Below are 18276 nucleotides of genomic sequence, written 5' to 3'. Positions count from 1 at the left end.
CTTTCATGGTTTTATATGCGATAGATATTTGGTATTATCCAAAACTATAATAACTACTTCATAAGTCATATTTTGTATTCCTTAATTAATTAAAGTACTTCAACAATATTTCAAATTCTTTAGTTTGCTACAATATTTATTATTTGGTATAACTTTTATTATTTTACATTCGATCAAAAAGCTTATGAACCCACACCTTTATTTTAAGTTTAAGCTATAAAAGACTATTCCACCTTAATTTAAAAAAACACTATTTATAAAAACTTTATTTTACTAACTCTACCAATCAAAAGAAATACTTACTTACTCCTCGAGGGATCATCAAATTTATACAAACCTCAAAAGAGTAAACAAAATATATAGTTATTATCGATATGAGCATTAATATGCAAAGCCATCGTCTCCTCCAATAGCCAACAGCTCAGCTCACGTAAAGACTTCCATAAAAACAAAAACAAAAACAAAATTTATTTTTAAGGGAAACAAAGACGAATTCAAACTTCTTCCCACAGTGTCTCTCAGCTCTCATCTCTTCGATTCCTTCGGAGATTAACCTATAATTTCTCTCATTTCCCTTCATTCCACTCATCATATCCTAAATTTGCATCCCCTCCCTGTAATTCTCTCACCGACAACTCACTCCTTTCATGGCTTTCTAGCTTTTTTCAAGATTCAGATCGCTCTTCTTCCTCTTCCTACACGTAGATCGCCATTTTCAGGTAACCCAATTCTTCCTGCTGTACTTCTTCTTTTCTAGAAACTGATTTCACTCATGTTTTCTGATTTCTAATTATGGAGCTTCTCAATTCCTGGTTTTCTTGCCAGGACGACCCCGGTTTGTTTATCGTCCGAATTAGTTTTAATGGCTTTCGTAGTATATGTTGTGTGTGTGTTGATTATTCCTGGTTTTCTTGTTGTGTTTTCCAGTTTGCTAGTTAATCTTAGTTTTTCTGAATGTTTGCCGGTGCAAGTGAATTTGATGCTTGTTGCGAACTGTTTGTTGTTTAATTATTTGGCTTTTTGCTCATTTCGTTAGTTTCCCTCTTCGTTTATTTTTTCAGACTTGCTTCTTTTAATAAAGGTGTTGACATCCGATTCAAGCTTGGAGTTCTGGAAGCTGCAAAATTTATTACTGGATGTCATTCTTTGTTTCTACACTAAATAGGTCTCAGAGAGATATTCTTATTTAGCTTGAAACTTAAAGCTTTTGAACATTATGGTGAACCCAATACGCAGGTTAGATTATAATTAAGCTCTTATGTTCGTTTTGGATTGTAGTTATTGATGGTTTACGCATTTTTTTTCCTTCCCATTCAGAATATTTATTTTCAACATTTAATCTTGTGCAGTGGAAACATGAGAAAACCTAATGAGATAATGAGGATTCTAGTTACAACATTTGTTGGAGGTGTTTTTGGTTTCTTTTTAGGAGTATCCTTTCCCACGCTCTCATTATCCCAGGTAGAACATTATATTTTCGGTGTTATGTAAATGTTCAATTTCATTCATAATGATTTGGCTTGCATATTATTGAAGGGCGAGAAAGCTTATTATTTGTATTTTTATTTTGTTAGCTAAATTTCCCATCCAGCCTGATTCCTTCTATTGATCTCACTTACATTGAGGACAAGTACTCAGGCCTCTCCACTGAAGCATTCTTGAATGCTTGGTCTTCTTTGAAGGGTAATAGAGGCAGCTCCTTACAATTTTCACTGAACGAGACAAAGGTGCATCTTTTACTTGCACATTGTTTCCCAGTAGAATGCAAGCATGATTTCTTTCGTTAGTTTACTTATGAGATATTTCTGATTTGTTTCACAGAAAAAGTTCTGTGGTCTGTATTCTAAGAAATTGTATTACTGTTGTAAAACTGACAAGATGTTAGCTATGGGGGTACAATTACTTTTTTTTTTTTTTAATTTAGAGAAAAAATTTAGATTTCTTGTAAGTTAAGAAAATTGGATAACTGTGGATATCTTTATTTATGCACATACTTTGCCATGTGATGACATTATTTTGAACTTTTTGTATATATTTTCTGATTTCTTCTGATAGAACTGGCTATTGAAATATTGATGACAATGCAGATATGGGTTCCTACAAATCCTCGAGGAGCTGAAAGATTACCACCTGGTATTGTCGAGTCTGAATCTGATTTTAACCTTCGGCGTCTGTGGGGTATGCCAAGCGAGGTACTAGTTCCCTACACTACAAAAGCTTTGCAACTTTTACTTGCCCAATAATCTTCTGTGTGAAACTCGTGAATAGCTTTAATGTAGTTGCTTGTATTAGCTTACATGGTTTAAATTCGACCAATGAATTGATAGTCCGAATGTAGATTTGACAAAGACTGGAGAATTATGGCATAGGACTGAGTTGCTCGAGTACCAAAACAGTGAGCAATTTGGTCTAGATTTACTTACTATTTATATGTGTGTATGTGTGTGTGGAATGCTGCTTGACACTATTCACGAATCTATCTTTTTTTAACTGCAACACTACTTGTTTAGTGAACGTGTGATTTGCAATGGGAGAAATGACTGGAAATTTCATCAAAGAGTATTGTTGGCCCCCAATAGATTTTTCCCCTAAATAATAAAATTTGAATTATATTTTTCTATCTGTTTCCTGTCACAACATTTTGGCTTATACATTTCTTGGAAAACAAAAGATCAGCATGTTTCCCTTTTTAGACAAGGATGTAGAAAGGGTTGCATTAACTTGAGGATTGAGATTATCACATCTGAAATCATTATGATTAAATAAGATTGATTGGAAAAAAGTGACGTCATGTGTGACCTTATCTTACTAGTGAAATATTTCACTCATCCGTCGATTGAAATTACCACTCTGGTTTTCAAACTGAATCCATTATTCCATTTTTGGCGGCCTCACGTGCAGGATTTGGCTATCAAACCAAAGTACCTGGTAACTTTTACAGTTGGTATTGATCAGAAAAAGAATATTGATGCAGCAGTTAAAAAGGTTAGTTGAAAATCTGTGCATCTTATTGTATTTATTTCTCCATATCTGACGTATGTTGACAGTTCTCAGAGAACTTCACAATCCTGTTGTTTCACTATGATGGACGAGCAAGTGAGTGGGAAGATCTTGAGTGGTCGAAGCGGGCTATCCACGTGAGTGTATACAAGCAAACTAAATGGTCAGTTGTAAGCTCCTTACCACAATAATCTTCCATAGAAGGTAGCAACGAGTTTTATTTGTACATCTCATTTTAACTATGCATACTCCTTTCTTAGGTGGTATGCTAAACGTTTTCTACATCCTGATATTGTGGCATCATATGACTACATATTTGTTTGGGACGAAGATCTTGGAGTAGAACATTTTAACGCAGAAGAGTACGTTCGAAACCTTAGTCTCTAATTTTTTGAGAAAACCCAAGCTAAGTTGGAATCTCCTGGCCATTCCAGATATATAAAACTTGTGAGAAAACATGGTTTGGAGATCTCGCAACCTGGGTTGGAACCAAATCAAGGGCTTACGTGGCAGATGACTAAAAGAAGAGGGAACAGTGAAGTTCACAAGTAAGGGGAATACATTTTCTTAATAAAAAATAAACTTCCACGTTTATGGTTCATTTAAACGTCCACATTTCTAGTTTTTTTGAAATACAGCCATGATTCATCGTTGGTTCTCTTTGGTTAAATGCAGGGAGACAGAGGAGAAACCTGGTTGGTGCACTGATCCACATCTTCCACCTTGTGCAGCGTATGCAACTAATGATCTTATCTATTTTGTTTTTGTATTTGTTTCACCTTTTTTCTAATTCATACTATTTCAGTATGACTTAGCACTTAACAGGAACACTGATTTTTTTTTTTTTTGACATTCACATGCATGTAGTTTTGTTGAAATCATGGCAACTGTATTTTCTCGGGATGCATGGCGCTGTGTTTGGCATTTGATTCAAGTATGGATTCTTCCACTTTGTTTGATCCATTGCCTTGACTTACTTTTAGCTAGTTCTAAATTATTTTTCCCTCATGGATATTATAGAATGACTTGGTTCATGGTTGGGGTCTCGATTTTGCACTAAGAAAGTGTGTTCATGTAAGTACGAAACATCTCAATTTCCTGAGTTATATTTCACATGTTCATTTCTTCCCTAAATTCACCACTTGGTATTTTAAAACAGCCCGCTCATGAGAAAATAGGGGTCGTAGATGCTCAGTGGATTGTGCATCAAAGTGTTCCTTCTCTCGGGAACCAGGTAATCCTATGCTTTCGATACTACCCTTACTGTTTCATAACAAAGATCTTATTCTCACACTACTACTCCGACAGGGAAAAGCAGAAAATGGGAGGGCACCCTGGGAAGGGGTAAGCAACTGTTGCCTTCCAAACCCTCCACTTCCCACCTTATTTAGGATTAATATTAAAAACTTCAATATGTATATTCACAGGTGAGAGAGAGGTGTAGAAAAGAATGGGAAATTTTTCGGAGCCGGTTGGCTGATGCAGAGAAAGCTTACTACAAGGGTGTGGGGATTGATCCACCAAATTCAACTGAAGTTTAGGAAAACTGCTGCAACTATTCTTTCCCTTTCTACTGAAAGAGATCTTTGTGTGAAGAGGCACTGGTAAATTCATTTGTCTCTTGAGTACACTTTATAGGAGAATTAATACGAATGCTCAATCTTGTGAAAGAGAATACGTCTACTTATGAATTAGTATGGATTAGATTAGATCATAGTTATATCATGGATAAAATCTACTGTTTATATATATATATATAGATTCCCTTAAAAAGGAGCTAGCTTAGACATGGCAGATCTTTATGGAAACCATGCCTTCTAAATCTTTATTTTTCATACTAAATCGTTGACCGGCTCCCATTTAGCTCAACTGAACTATTTTGCATCAAACTTGACAACCCTAGAAGATATTCTTCACCAACTTTTTTTTGAAACAGAAACAAGAAAATATTCTTCAACCATCAGTACTTTTACTGCCAAAATTGCTGAAGAAAACTTCTTTTATAAAACCATGTATGTAGCCTCATGAAATAGTGAGCACCTTGAGCTTTATATTCCTTCAAAGGATTTCATATAAGTAACTAATACTATGTGATTTGAAATATCGCACTTTACTTTGGACTTGTATTCGTGGAGATGGCTTGAAATGCTTCTTTCATTCTGTATATATATTTTGTTATTTTCAAAGCTAGTTATACAAACAAAATGATGATATGACGTTGAATTACTGATATATATATGTGTGTGTGTGTGTGTAAAGTTACAAGTCTAGAAGGGTATTGCGTTGGCCATTGGGAGTGTATCGTTTTTAAATAGTAAATGTTACATGAATTAGAGAAGGTTGTTCAAGGCCTTAAATATCGAATTTATTCCAGTTTCACATTCTACTAAATAATTTCATTACTGTATAAAGACGACATAAAAGTCAACCATAGAAAGTGTGGCAAAAGATTATTGATTTGGTTGGGTCTTATTCATGCTCTCTTTTGGATTCTTGGTGCGAGCGCAACGATCGTATATTTAAGATTTCTTTATCCTCTTTTAATCGATTTATGGGATGTAGTTTTGTCTATTGCTTTTTGTTGGTGCAAGAATAAGCATCCTTTTAATCACTTTAGCTTGCCTTATTTAGTCCTCAGTTATAAATGTTTTCTTGTATAACTTTTTAGGGTTTCTTCTCTCGATCAATAAATTATTTCTTATCTAAAAGAAATATTTAGAGACATCACCTATTTTACACGATTTTACTTAAATGTCTCCTAATTTTATTTATTGTCAATTGAATTTATTTTCTTAATTGAGATGGTGTTTTTTAGGATCATTTTAACCTTTACATCAATTATCAATAAAATTGATTTTCAAAAAAATATATAATATAATACCATAATTATATTGTAGCACATTTATTATCTATTTTATAACTTTCATATTTAATGTAATAAATAATCCATATTTATATTCGCATTTAATATTAGGATATCACCTTTCTGATAAATATTTTTAATATGGTACAAAATTGAATCTAATATGGTAATATTATATTAAATAATTTCTATAATCTGATTTTATTCAATTTCATTTGCAACACAATCAGAGAAGTCTCCTTTAACTAATTTTTTTCATATTTTCATTTGCACGTTTTATATTTTTCATATACCTACATAATATATCCTATAGTTTTTCATAATATACTATATATTTTTCATAACATACTATATATTTTATTATACCTTATTTTTCATATACTATAACAAATTTGTATATAACCATAAACCCTTATTCACCAGAAAATTTTGAAGGAGATGATAAGAAAAAGTGAGAGATCAGTTTTTGAACAATATTACCAAAAGAAAAATAATTATGGTCTAATTTTTATTATAATATTATCATAGTAGGATTAATCACATATCATATTTACATAGGATATCTAATAAATGTAGATCTTAGTCCACTTTTTTTATGTTATTTTTCTATTTTTTAATACATTATTAATAATAAAGATGTGTAGTTTGGTCTTTTGAGCTCTACATTTGTGTTAGTTTGATCTCTTGGACTCTACATTTGCGTTAGTTTGATCTTTTGGACTTTACATTTGTGTAAAATTGAAGCTCATTAGACCATTTATGAAAAATTTGACAACATTAATCAAACTTGTAATAAGACATTCTATTTAGGTTATAGTAGTTAAAACCTATCTAAAATCACAAAATGTTGTACATCCTTCTTCCGAAAGGCTTTTTGGGATGAAATGATTATGATGATAGTTTAAACTTGCTCCAACCAATGGTAGTAGAATTACATCAAAGTTGTGGTATTTTCACATTTTAACGAGTCTAATATGAGATAGGAGATCAAATTGACAATTTCATTTTATAATAAATTCACGAAGCATGAAAAATATGAACAATAAAATGTCATTAAACACACAAATTTTTTAAAAATTAGAATCAGTTTATTTACTAATTGAAATGTTTTTCAAAAACTCCTTTTTATAATTTTTTTTTCAAAAGTACCCATCAACATATGTTTGTAAAGTTGAAATCGAGATAATTTTATCAATTCTGACATTTTGAACCTTGGTTCCAAAGTCATAATAATACTTTTATAGAAATTTCCTTAAATCTATGTCGTACTATGTCTGTTGCAAGAACTCTCGAGGCTGCAAAGGAGTTCCATCAACGAACCCTAACTTGTTCTTGATTGTGAGACCATTGTGAGACCTAGAAGGATTCTTCCTTATGAGACCATTGTGAGATCTAGAATCATCACATTGCTTCAAAAGAAGTATAGTTCAATTTAGTTGAGGGATTGGAGACAATCACAATATTAGTTTCATCTAAATGGCGCAAAAAGATATCGATTGGATTGGAACACTGATCAACAATCAAGTGAGAAAGGGGTTCAGTAATTGAAGAAGAAGATTTAGTCGCCATAGACGTGAAAGGTAAGGGGGAGAAAAGGAGAATAGTCGAAGACACTATGAGAAAAAATTAAAGAAACTCATATGATACTGTAATGAAGTTCAAGCGTGGATTAACTTGCCCAATCTTCCATTAATCAATAACCGCTTTAATTAGCCACATGTTTAACAACAAACAAGAAAGTGAATGACAATCCAACAATTAGATAACTTTTTTTATTACAAATGATAGGAGATCCCAACCATCTGCCTCTAGGATAGGACATGTCTTACTTAAGGCAACAATCAGTAAACTAAACTCATGGAAAAACCTATCTTAACAATAACAATAGAATCTAAAATAACATAAAACAATTCCCAAATGATAATCGGCATTGAAGTAAAGCCCACTTCTACGAAAGAATGGTGATGTTATGTCATTAATTCTTAAAAGTCGTCTACAGTTCCTAATAACAAATCACCTGTTAATCGTACAACGGATATATGACATTGTCAAAAATTAAAAAAAAAATTAAAACAAAAAAAAAATCCTTACCAAAACGTTATTGTTTTACAAAAAGGTTAATTAATCATGTTATCTAAAAATGAAAACAACAAGTATATAATAACCTCATAATTTTCTCTGTCCAACAACTCCTTCCCCCTAAACAGACTGTTCATCCTCTTCTCTTCTCCACGGCATTTAAATGCTTCTTTACCAACCCCCAGCTAACGATACCGCCAGAATGTTGAGATCGTTAAAGCTAAAAATAACCTTTGGTAATAGCATCTTCCAACTCTTTGAATTCCCAGGCATCATCTGCTAGATGTTGCCCTGAAATGGGGAGGCTCATGTCAAAATCAAATTGTCTTGGATATTTAGTTCAAGTACTTTGTAAAACAACCGAAAAGGTGATTCTTTGATATGATCAACTGAGCTTGTTCAAGTTTTTTTTTTTTTTTTTTTTTTTTTTTTTTTCTTTTCTTCTGAACTTGATATTGAAGAATATAACCAAGTAGATGATGTCCTTTAAAATCTCAATGAGACTTTCCGATCACATTTGAGCCAAAAAATAGATACATAAAGACTCTTGAACTGACCTATTGAATCCCTTCGAAGAGCAGTTAGATGGGCACAACTGCATGAGACAAGAATATTACATTGTCAACATTAAACTAAAAAGGATCAAAACAAAGAGAAGCTTCATACAAATTTACTCTTTCAAGCATTTCTTGGTAACAAGGGATAAAAGAATATAGAGAAATGAAGGTCCATTGGATGGGGAGGATGAATACCTGCCAAGAGCCTTCCCAAGATCTGCACAAAGTGACCGAATGTATGTTCCTTTAGAGCATGTAACTCGAAAAATCAAATTTTGCCTGTCACAGTCCCATCAGGTAGTACACATTAAAATCTTTAAAAGAAAACACATTCCCTAAATCAAGAAGTTGACACATTAGTAGTGCAACAAAACAACATTTTCGACTGAAATTTTGAAATAGCTAACAAGTATATTTGAGCTGTCCGACAAACCAGCCAGTGCTCATCTAGTTAACAACAGAGTCAAGTTTTTAGCCTTATCAAACATAAAGAGTCGGCCGTAAGTGCTTTGAAAAGTTGGAGCCTTTGTGATTTTCCTTCATGTTTAATTATTAGATATTGGAGTCTTTTCCTGTAACTCTTTCAAGACTTATTTTGGCCTGTATTTCTATATAGTCTCTTTCTTTTACTACTTTCATCTTTCTACATGAAAGTTGGATTTACATCAGAACAGAAGTTTATATACCCGCCACCTAAGGAACTAGAGCTATCTTATATAGTGAAATGACATAATTTTAGCTAGATAAATTTCTTTCTGTTAAAAACCAATTGGGTATCTTCATGTGCTCGGTGCATTTGTATATGGCCTAGCCACAAGTTACAGAAATGATGAAATAGAAGTGTGAGTTGGAAGTAAACGTACCTGTCATCTAAACTACGTTCGATATCAAATTTGAAAATTGATATCCGTCTAGGAGAAAGCTCAATACTTTCACCCCTTCTTGCTTTCTCATACATCTTCTCACCTCCAACCTAAAAAAAAGGTAATGAAATTTGTAATAAAAATGGACTCATGCATCCAAGATCTGCTGAAACATCAATTTCATATCTTTAAAGGACAAGTAACTCATAATTTATGAATGGTGGAAGCATGAAATACTGCCATTCTAATTGGCTGGTTCAGCTAAAACATTAAACAATCAGATAACTGCAACATCATATTTTTGATACAGAAACAAACTTGTTTTTAAACAAGTTGTAAAAGTTCCATACAGATGACATGAATGTGTTTTCTTTGTCATGTGAAACATGCATTTTTAACAACATTGCTTCTACTATTCAAAGTTATATATGTATATATATGTGTGTGTGTATATATATATATTATTTTTTTTATTTTTTATTTTTTATTTTTTTGAAGAATGTTCAAAGTTATAATTATAGAAAGAAGTGCTTACTTTAATGGCAGAAAACATGGGAGGAACTTGCCAAATTTCCCCACAAAAAGAGGCAGCAGCTTTTTTGATGTCATCATCTTTGATGTGCTCCCAAGGCTCTCGCTGAATTACCTGCAAAATAACTAGGACAAATGATTTTTATTTGGATGATATACAAATAACTTTTCATCAGGAACAGAAACCCAATTGAAATTTTTTTAATTAACCTGTGAGACAAGTCAAAACCTCACCTTGCAATTAACCTAATAACTCAACAACTAACAGAATGTTGAGAAACATTATGCTAATGATGTAGAGAATGGATAGGGTGCATGTAAAATGAAGCCTCCCTTTATATTTAATATAATTCCAAAATCTTGTCATGCCGATTGTGACCGAGCTTGCAAGAGGCAAATATTTGTTTGGTTAAAATATGGAACCATAAATCTTCTCCCTTAAGACTAGAATAATGATTCATCTGGCAGATCCATTAACAGTAGATACAGTAAAGAGATAATACTTACCAAAAGAACACATCAGATATAATACACAGATGCATATCAGTTAAAAATAAGAAACCATAATTGACTAGAGAGATAAAATCACGTACCGGTGAATCAGCATCCCAAGTTGACGTAGCCTCTCCTAACCGGAAAACTCCACTGTAGCCCTTAATCATACCTTGATATCTAAAAGATAAACATGCCGCCTCTTAGAAAAGTTGTACCCTCAAGTTTTCTGTAACTACTCTTCGCATATCACCAATGACAGTACAAGGGATTTGGAAATCTTTTTTAACTTTGGCTTGGGATCATGTCTTCTCCTACTCTTTATTTCTTCTTCTTCTTATTATTACTATTTTCTATTAACGAAAGTATATCTCATTTATAAAAAGGGAGGAAATGGAAAAAAAAAAAAAAAAAAGTGGCAATCACAGCTGACTTAGTCATCACCTGTCAACCAACTTCGTTGCTTTACCAACACACACTATCAACAAACCAGTAGCCATAGGATCAAGAGTACCTGCATGACCTACCTATCAATGCACATAAGTGGAAAACAATGAAGTTAGAGAAGCACAGGTAATCTAATAATTTAGTCCAGTGCAGATGAAACAGCTGAAAAATGCACCTTTTGCACTTTGACTAGGCGCCGAAGTTTTCCACATACCGTAAATGAAGTCCACCCTACGTTAAACAATCACGTTGTTCTCTTTAAACGTCAAAAAGAAAAAAGAGTAAGGAATTTACTTCTAACTGGAACAAAGCAAACTAGAAGACATGTAAATGGATACAGAACTTTCACTAAGATTATAAACAGGGTATTTCCTTTCAAAGGACTACAGAAACCACAGACTAACCTTTAGGTTTGTTCAGCAAAACCACTGTCCCACAAGGACTATCCCATCTAGCCGGGAGCTCCATATGCCTCGTCAAAAGATATGGCTCCGCCTGACCAATTTTAGAATCTTTAGCAGGACCTTTCTTCAAACACTTGAAGAACTCCTCCACCTTCTTCTCTGTCACATCTGTTACAGAACCTTTATTCTCCTTTTCTGGTTTCCCTTCATCAAAGAAAACCATCCCTTTGTCATCCATGCCATTGGCGACCTCCACATTCGTCTCAGGCTTTACCCTCACCGCCTTTTTCACCCCCTGTCTTCCCTTTGTCTGTTCATTCACTTCCACATTTGACTCTCCAGGTCCCAGAAAAGCTTTGTCAAGACCGTCATCAGGAAAATATTTCTTCTCCAATTGATACAACATTTTGTAATGCTTATCTTTCTCCCATGGATAGGCAAAAGCGTCATGAAAGAACAATTCCTCCTCTCTCTTATGCAATGTGTTAAACTCAACCACCTCAGGCTTTAATTCCACAAATCCCTCATCCTGTGTCCTATTATCTTCATCAGAATCCGACCCATACATCCTCTTCCTTCTTTTATTATAGTATTTCCTCATAGCCTTATCCATGACCACACCTTCCTTACCAGAAACAGTCCCACTCTCGGATATAAGCTTCCGATCGACCCAGCTGTCGAACCCCAATTCGGAAGAGGGATCCTCGGAGGAGTTGAGCTCGGGAGGGTTGTCGGAGCTGATTCTGGCGGGTGTTCGTGGATTCTGATGGGGCGGAGAAGGATAAGACGGTCGGTTGATAATCAATTCGTATTGGAGAGGGAATGGAGTGGAAGTGCAGAATCTGCGGAGGGATAAGGGAGAGAGTGAATTGCGAAAGGCAAACCTGTGAGGATGGTTGAGATTTGAGAGTGGAAGGAAGAGATAGAGTGATTTGGAAGAAGGCATGAGTGTAGAGCGGATGAAGAAATGAGAAGCGTGGAACAGAGCAGGTGATTTCGCCATTGGAAGTGAAGTTGTGAGGTATTAGATGGATTAGCGGTATGTTTATATACATACGTCAATGTTTGGTGAAATTTTGGGAAATACTACTTTTTTTTTGTTTGTTTTACATTTTAAAGGAACATATCTTCGACTATTCAGATTTTTTTTAAAATTTTAAATTTTCCACCTTATCGATTAAAATTTTTCACCTTATCGAATGTGAAAAAAAAATCTAGTTTGCAACTTTTTTGTGTTTGTTTCTTTTATCTTCTTTGCATTTGTTTTACATTCTTTTTGTTTTGTCTCTCATTTGTCTGTCATTGTTGCTCTAGGACAATGGTGTTTGTGTTTTCCAGATTGAAGGCAGCAAATCAAAGGAAAAGGGAGAAAAGAGAAAGGATAATCGATCAGAGAGAGAAAAATAAAAATATAGAAACAAGGAGCAGCAGGCAGAAACAGAGAAGATAGAGAGAAGTTGCTAGAGACAAGTATCGAGTAGCTAGAAACTAGAAATGAGAAGGAAAGAGATGTAAGCAATTATTTTCATTAACTACTTCGATAATTTTTGGAGTGATGCCATTAGTAGAATGTAAAAAGAAACCTTTGCATTTTCAAAAGTGAGCCAAATTCATTCAAAAGATAATATGACAGAAAACATGAGAGTGAATTGCTAAAGGCATACCTGCGAGGATGGTTATTTTCCGAACTTCAAATTAATCTAAAGAGGAAATTAGAAGATAATAACTATATTTTAAACATTAATTTTCATAATTTTTAGGATTTTCGTTGGTGTACTTCGAGTGCCTATAGTTTGACATAAATAATGCTTAAGATGGGAATTAATTGGAACAATTTTATTAATGATAAGAAATAAAGTAAAATTTTTAAAATCCTAAAAACTAAATTTTAATTTTAATTTTAATTTAAGAGAAATGCTTATAGAAAAAAAATAAAAGTATTTATAAAATATTAAAGGAAGAAAACTTAATTCATCTCTGAGCTCTGTAATATAATTTAAGGAAAATTTTGTTGGATAGAAAAAACTGAAACTATTTATAAAATATAGAAAAAAATAAAAAATTAAGATAGTATAGAAAATTTTATAGATTTTGATTTATTTTATAAATAGTTTCAATCTTTTCGTTATATTTGAAAATATCCTATTTAAATTATAGGGACAAAATTATACTTATCTATTTAAATTATAGGGACAAAATTATACTTTTTAACTTAACAACTAATATGATTCAAATCTTGTTGGTACAAATTGGATTTGCTATTCTCACAAAGACCACATTTTAGTGATTTTTTAATTTTTACAGAAAAAGGAAAAAGAATAAAGAAGCTACGAAGCAACCTCTGAATTTTTATTTTAATTGTTTCTGAACTTCGTTCAACGGCAGAAGATTTGATCTCTCGATTCCACACTATACTCATCAAGATTATAAAAAAACGACATAACAATTTTGAATCATAAACCCTAAAAAGTTGATTTAAGTAATAAATTTTAAATTAAAATGTAGAAACTAAAAGATACTAAACAATTTTTTTTTAATTTTAATTTTGTAAAATAAACCAGAAACAATGCCACTACGGAGCCAAGCATACTTTTGGCAAGAAACAATGAGAATTGAGAACATTACATTTATAACATTTAATAAATAAAAAATTAATTTGTATAGTAATTTAAACATCATCAAAGAGAAAATAACGACTATAATTTAACATCATCAAATTGATTCCAGCAAGTAGTACATAAAAATTGAAGTTAGTTCTAAACATTAATGTTAATTTGCATAGTAATTTAAACAAAACCTATGATAAAAACAATTGTAAATACTGCATTTCCATTATTTTACAAACTCCTAAAAAATTTGGATATTAATGAATATATATGAAAGAGAGCAATATTTATTGGTTGATCAAAAGAATGTCGAACGTTCATATGTAACTCAGAGATTTCAAAACGCCTAATACCAATTTACCAAGTTTAGCAGTTCCTATAATATCTGTCCAAAAAGAAAAGAAAAAAACATGTATTTCCTCAGCAAACCTAAACTCACTCCAAGCTCTCATGGATCAACTAGAAAGAGTTTTAAGATCAACCTCACTTAGGCATGAAGGAACAACCTGGATTGGTTGAAGAACAAAACCAGCTTTCTGGCAATTTTCCTTCAGAAGCTTCACTTGTGAAGGCCCATCAGGGCAAAATACCACAATAGCTCCTCCACTGCCTGTGAACTTTGAAGCAGCACCCACTCTTCTGGCTACTTCCACCATTTCTATGTTTAAAGCACCCAGAACATCATCTCCAAACATACTCCTATGAGAAGGGAAAAATAGGAGTAAATAACACTCATATGCTATCTAAATGTTACGGTAAGTGAGCGTAGTTTTTGGTTAAATTGTTGAAAGTGTTCTTAGAAATGTACTTTCGCACTCGATTAGTTGCTTCTTATAAAATAAGTGTTTTAGTTCTCATAAACAGGAGTAAATAATTCATCTCCTGTCTAAATGTAAGGGTGAGTGAGCACAGTTTTTTTGTTATATTGTTGGAAGTATTCTTAAAAATGTACTTGAAAGCATACAGAAAGCAGTCAGTTAATTGCTTCTTCAAAAAGAAGTGTTTCAGAAGACACTATTCTTGTAAACTTAGACGAAATCTAAGATCAAACTTTTCGCAATAACCAGCCAAATTTTATGGTTTAGGAAGTGATCCTATCCTGGAGGGCAATTTCAAATAGCTAACTAGGCCATTCCACAAGCTTCGGAACTGCATAGCAGTTCTAGCCCAGAATTCAGAACTTGCACAAAGTATTCTCATATAGACAAAGTATCCTATTCCAAGGGAATAAACATACATGCAACTTTGATTAGTTATGGAGTTGAAGATTTACTCAAGAGCTATATGTCCTAATTTATGGTCTAAATTTGTTGACTAAAGAAATACTAACCTGCGAAGATCAAAATTGCGGTTCATAAGCATGGCAAGTTTTGAATAATCCTTCTCGAGTAAAGCTGTCCTCCCTTCTTCTGCAACCTTAGCTACTTCTTGCATTGATGATATAATGAATTTGTCACCATCAAGCCACCTCTTCCGTACTGTACTGTGGACCTGAATTTGCATTGATCAATGACGGTGATTAGTATTCAAGACCACAATTCCAGCAATGATAAGGTTCAATCCATCTACAGAGGAACTGCAAGATTTGAAGAATGTGAAAATTTCTCAAGCCTCGGTCAAAAGCAGCGTTGTGAAGGTTGTTTGACACAAAAAAAATATGATAAGTTGTGATTCATATTGGCATTTAATGCGCAGGTTCAAGACAATATATCTTATAGAGGGGAAAAAACAGCAGAATACCATTGGGCTTCTCCAGTACTTTTACTGATGTAATATGCATTAGTTTTATGATTCTGTCAAAAAAAAATTCATGCAAGTACAAACAAGCCAGCAGACCATGACTAAAACTAAAAATAGTAGATACGAGAGATTGTAAGAATGGAAATGTACAATTCGAGTCCATTAAGATATCAACCTTTCCAGAATCACTTGGATTATCAGCATAAATTAGATATAGTGGAGGGAGAAGATTAATATCCATTGGTGTGTATATACCATGCCCAAGCTTCTCCATGTGCTCTTGGCTAAAATCCTATCGAAATACAAGTGAACATCATTAAAAATTCAACCTATTTCCATATTCATAAATACAACAAAATTTTTAGGAGTTATACCATGTGAACAAGGCCACCATAAACCTGTGCAACACGGTCTTGAAGACCAGCAACAATGCCAAGTTCTTTCTCTGCGGCAAGAACAAGGTTAGGTCTGACCTCCACCTTAATCAAATGCCTGACATCAAAGAAGTCTAGCAAGCAACTCAGGGCAGCACATACAATAGCACTGGAACCTGAAAGTCCTGTCTGGAATGTCAAAATTATAACTTAAGCCATTTGATATATTTTGCAACAAGTCAATATGCAGAAGAAGGGTATCATCGGTATGAACTCAAACAGAATTACATAAGTCAGCAAATTACAGATCAATAAGAACTACGATGCAATCTAAGCATTCATTTATGGAAAATAAAGTTGGGCTTGCACGCTGGTATAAATTTGAGTATTGAATCATTGATTGAGTCAAAAATTCTGGAAGGGACCCTTTTCAATCTCATGAAAACAACACAAATCCATACAGGCAACACAACCAAAGGTTTGATAAGCTTAATGCATTGCTATTTTACCAATTAACAATGAAATGAAAAGAAAAGCATCTATTTCAATGACCACAAATGACTATGAATCTACAAATATTGCATTGAGCAATGCACTATACCTGTCGAGGAATATTAGTATCGTAAGACAAAGTAAAATTCTTTGTATGAAGATTAATCTCTTTTTCTCTGCAGTAACTATAAAAGACTTTACAAATAGCCATAAGCAATCGCACCCCTCCATAGTAACCTTCATTGGACAACCGATTTATCTGTAAAACAGAAGAAAACAAACTTTAATCTCCCTATGATTCTTGGACATATTGGCTAACTTAAAAAAGTTCACGATCATAACTTAACAATAGTCTTCGCATTTCATTCAATAAAATTTCAATAATTCCAACGCATCAACACAATACAATAATGCGCAATTCAACAACGATTTCCTCTTTAGATCCCTAAAAACGAAATTGCAACAAGAACAAGAAAATATAGAAATAATATGAACACGTTACCGAAAATAAAAACCACAATTTTATATAGACATTCTAAAACTGCAATTGCTCATTGAATTCTCGATAATGCAATGTGTATATGTAAATCCATGTAGGTGCATTGCAGAGATTCTAACCTGACCTAATAAAACCAGATCTATCATAACGAATGAACAACTTCAATATGATGTGAAGAAAAACGTACAAGATGATCGAGGGATCTGAAATGGACGAAATCGTGGGTGGGATGGGGTGTGATGACAAGCTCATCGGAAGGCCGGAGTTGTACGGAGGCCCAGAAATTCGAAAAAGTAAAAGATATGGTGCGACCATGGTAAACATCGCTCGGATTTCCCAGTAGTCCCACTCTGGCATAAGCCTTGTGCTCGATCACAGAAGAGGAAGAAGAGGATGTTTTGGAATCCATTTCAATCTCTCTATCTCTCTATCTCTCTTCAAAACAATTGTCAGTCTAATTCTTAGAGAATTAGAGTTTCTGCTTCTGCCGCAGCCGCAGCCGCCGTCTTCTTGAGCCGAGGAGAGTCGTTCGGAATGGAACTCCGTTTTGACTTGTCGGCCTTTAGAAGACGTAATATGGATTTTACAAAGCTCAGTTAAACAATTCTTTTAAATTCTTTTTTAATAAATAGATAATGTACGTGGGACCCACTAAGGTATGATGAGCTGGCAGACAATCTCTTCTTCAAGAAATTCTAATTTGTTCTATCAGTTTCATATCCTTTTTTTTTCTTTTCCATTTTGCCTTTTACGCATCTATGATTTAAGAAAGGGTTTTTTTTTTTTTTTTTTTCTCTTTTTTAAGAATAATAATAATAAGGAGGAGGAGGTTAAAATCCTATATTGTTAATTTTGTATAAAACGTTTCTTCTCCTAACTTAAAAAAAATAAAAATTATTTCTGTTTCAATAGTTAGTTCTTTTATTATTGTGTCCTTTCATTTATTACTTAAATAACCAAAAAAAATCTTACTAATTTATTTCTAAATCTTCTATACCAAAAACTAATTTTGTTTTTTAATCCAAAACTCAAATCTCTCTCTTCCCTTCCTATCCTTTACTACTTTTTTCCTTACAGATTAGAATCTTAAAACAAATCAAAAGAACATTAAATAGAACAAAAAAATAAAATATAATGGACATATTCCTAAAAAAAGTAAAATATTTATACTTCATTACAGAAATCCACAAAAATACACAAATCTATTGTACACATTTTTGTCAATACAATTATTTTATCAACTTTACCATTTTTAACAATTTTTCAAGTAACAACCAGGGATGAATTTATTAAGAGACTAATTAAGGCATCATCACATTATCGATTTTT

General features: G+C 33.2%; 3 protein-coding genes across 4 annotated transcripts; 1 reads left to right on the top strand and 2 right to left on the bottom strand.

Moving 5' to 3' along the window:
* Positions 1-436: 436 nt before the first annotated feature.
* On the top strand, positions 437-4808 carry LOC103498119 (uncharacterized). 2 transcript variants are annotated; one of them, XM_008460609.3, is made up of 15 exons: positions 437-719; positions 1062-1236; positions 1350-1461; positions 1575-1727; positions 2088-2192; positions 2902-2985; positions 3048-3163; positions 3261-3362; positions 3435-3548; positions 3676-3732; positions 3868-3934; positions 4021-4074; positions 4160-4234; positions 4309-4344; positions 4428-4808. In XM_008460609.3, the coding sequence occupies exons 2-15, from the start codon at positions 1217-1219 to the stop codon at positions 4539-4541; spliced, it is 1209 nt and encodes a 402-aa protein (XP_008458831.1). In that variant the 5' UTR covers positions 437-719; positions 1062-1216; the 3' UTR covers positions 4542-4808. The 2 variants fall into 2 exon arrangements, with proteins under 2 accessions (XP_008458831.1, XP_008458832.1); XM_008460610.3 differs by having other exon boundaries at positions 460-719; positions 1082-1236.
* A 2985-nt stretch (positions 4809-7793) lies between these two features.
* Positions 7794-12292, bottom strand: LOC103498118 (uncharacterized). The gene is made up of 9 exons (XM_008460608.3): positions 11237-12292; positions 11008-11063; positions 10830-10912; positions 10487-10565; positions 9898-10008; positions 9363-9472; positions 8695-8778; positions 8500-8537; positions 7794-8233 (listed from the first exon to the last, which is right to left on the bottom strand). The coding sequence occupies exons 1-9, from the start codon at positions 12237-12239 to the stop codon at positions 8163-8165; spliced, it is 1635 nt and encodes a 544-aa protein (XP_008458830.1). The 5' UTR covers positions 12240-12292; the 3' UTR covers positions 7794-8162.
* A 1817-nt stretch (positions 12293-14109) lies between these two features.
* Positions 14110-17543, bottom strand: LOC103498117 (glucuronokinase 1). Its single transcript, XM_008460607.3, has 6 exons — positions 17135-17543; positions 16558-16707; positions 15957-16145; positions 15758-15874; positions 15173-15333; positions 14110-14541 (listed from the first exon to the last, which is right to left on the bottom strand). The coding sequence occupies exons 1-6, from the start codon at positions 17354-17356 to the stop codon at positions 14298-14300; spliced, it is 1083 nt and encodes a 360-aa protein (XP_008458829.1). The 5' UTR covers positions 17357-17543; the 3' UTR covers positions 14110-14297.
* Between the last annotated feature and the right edge of the window lie 733 nt (positions 17544-18276).

Source organism: Cucumis melo, chromosome 9 (assembly GCF_025177605.1).
Source record: "Cucumis melo cultivar AY chromosome 9, USDA_Cmelo_AY_1.0, whole genome shotgun sequence".
NCBI lineage: Eukaryota > Viridiplantae > Streptophyta > Magnoliopsida > Cucurbitales > Cucurbitaceae > Cucumis > Cucumis melo.
Note: the sequence above shows the minus strand (reverse complement) of the source record. Positions and strands in the feature narration are given on the sequence as shown.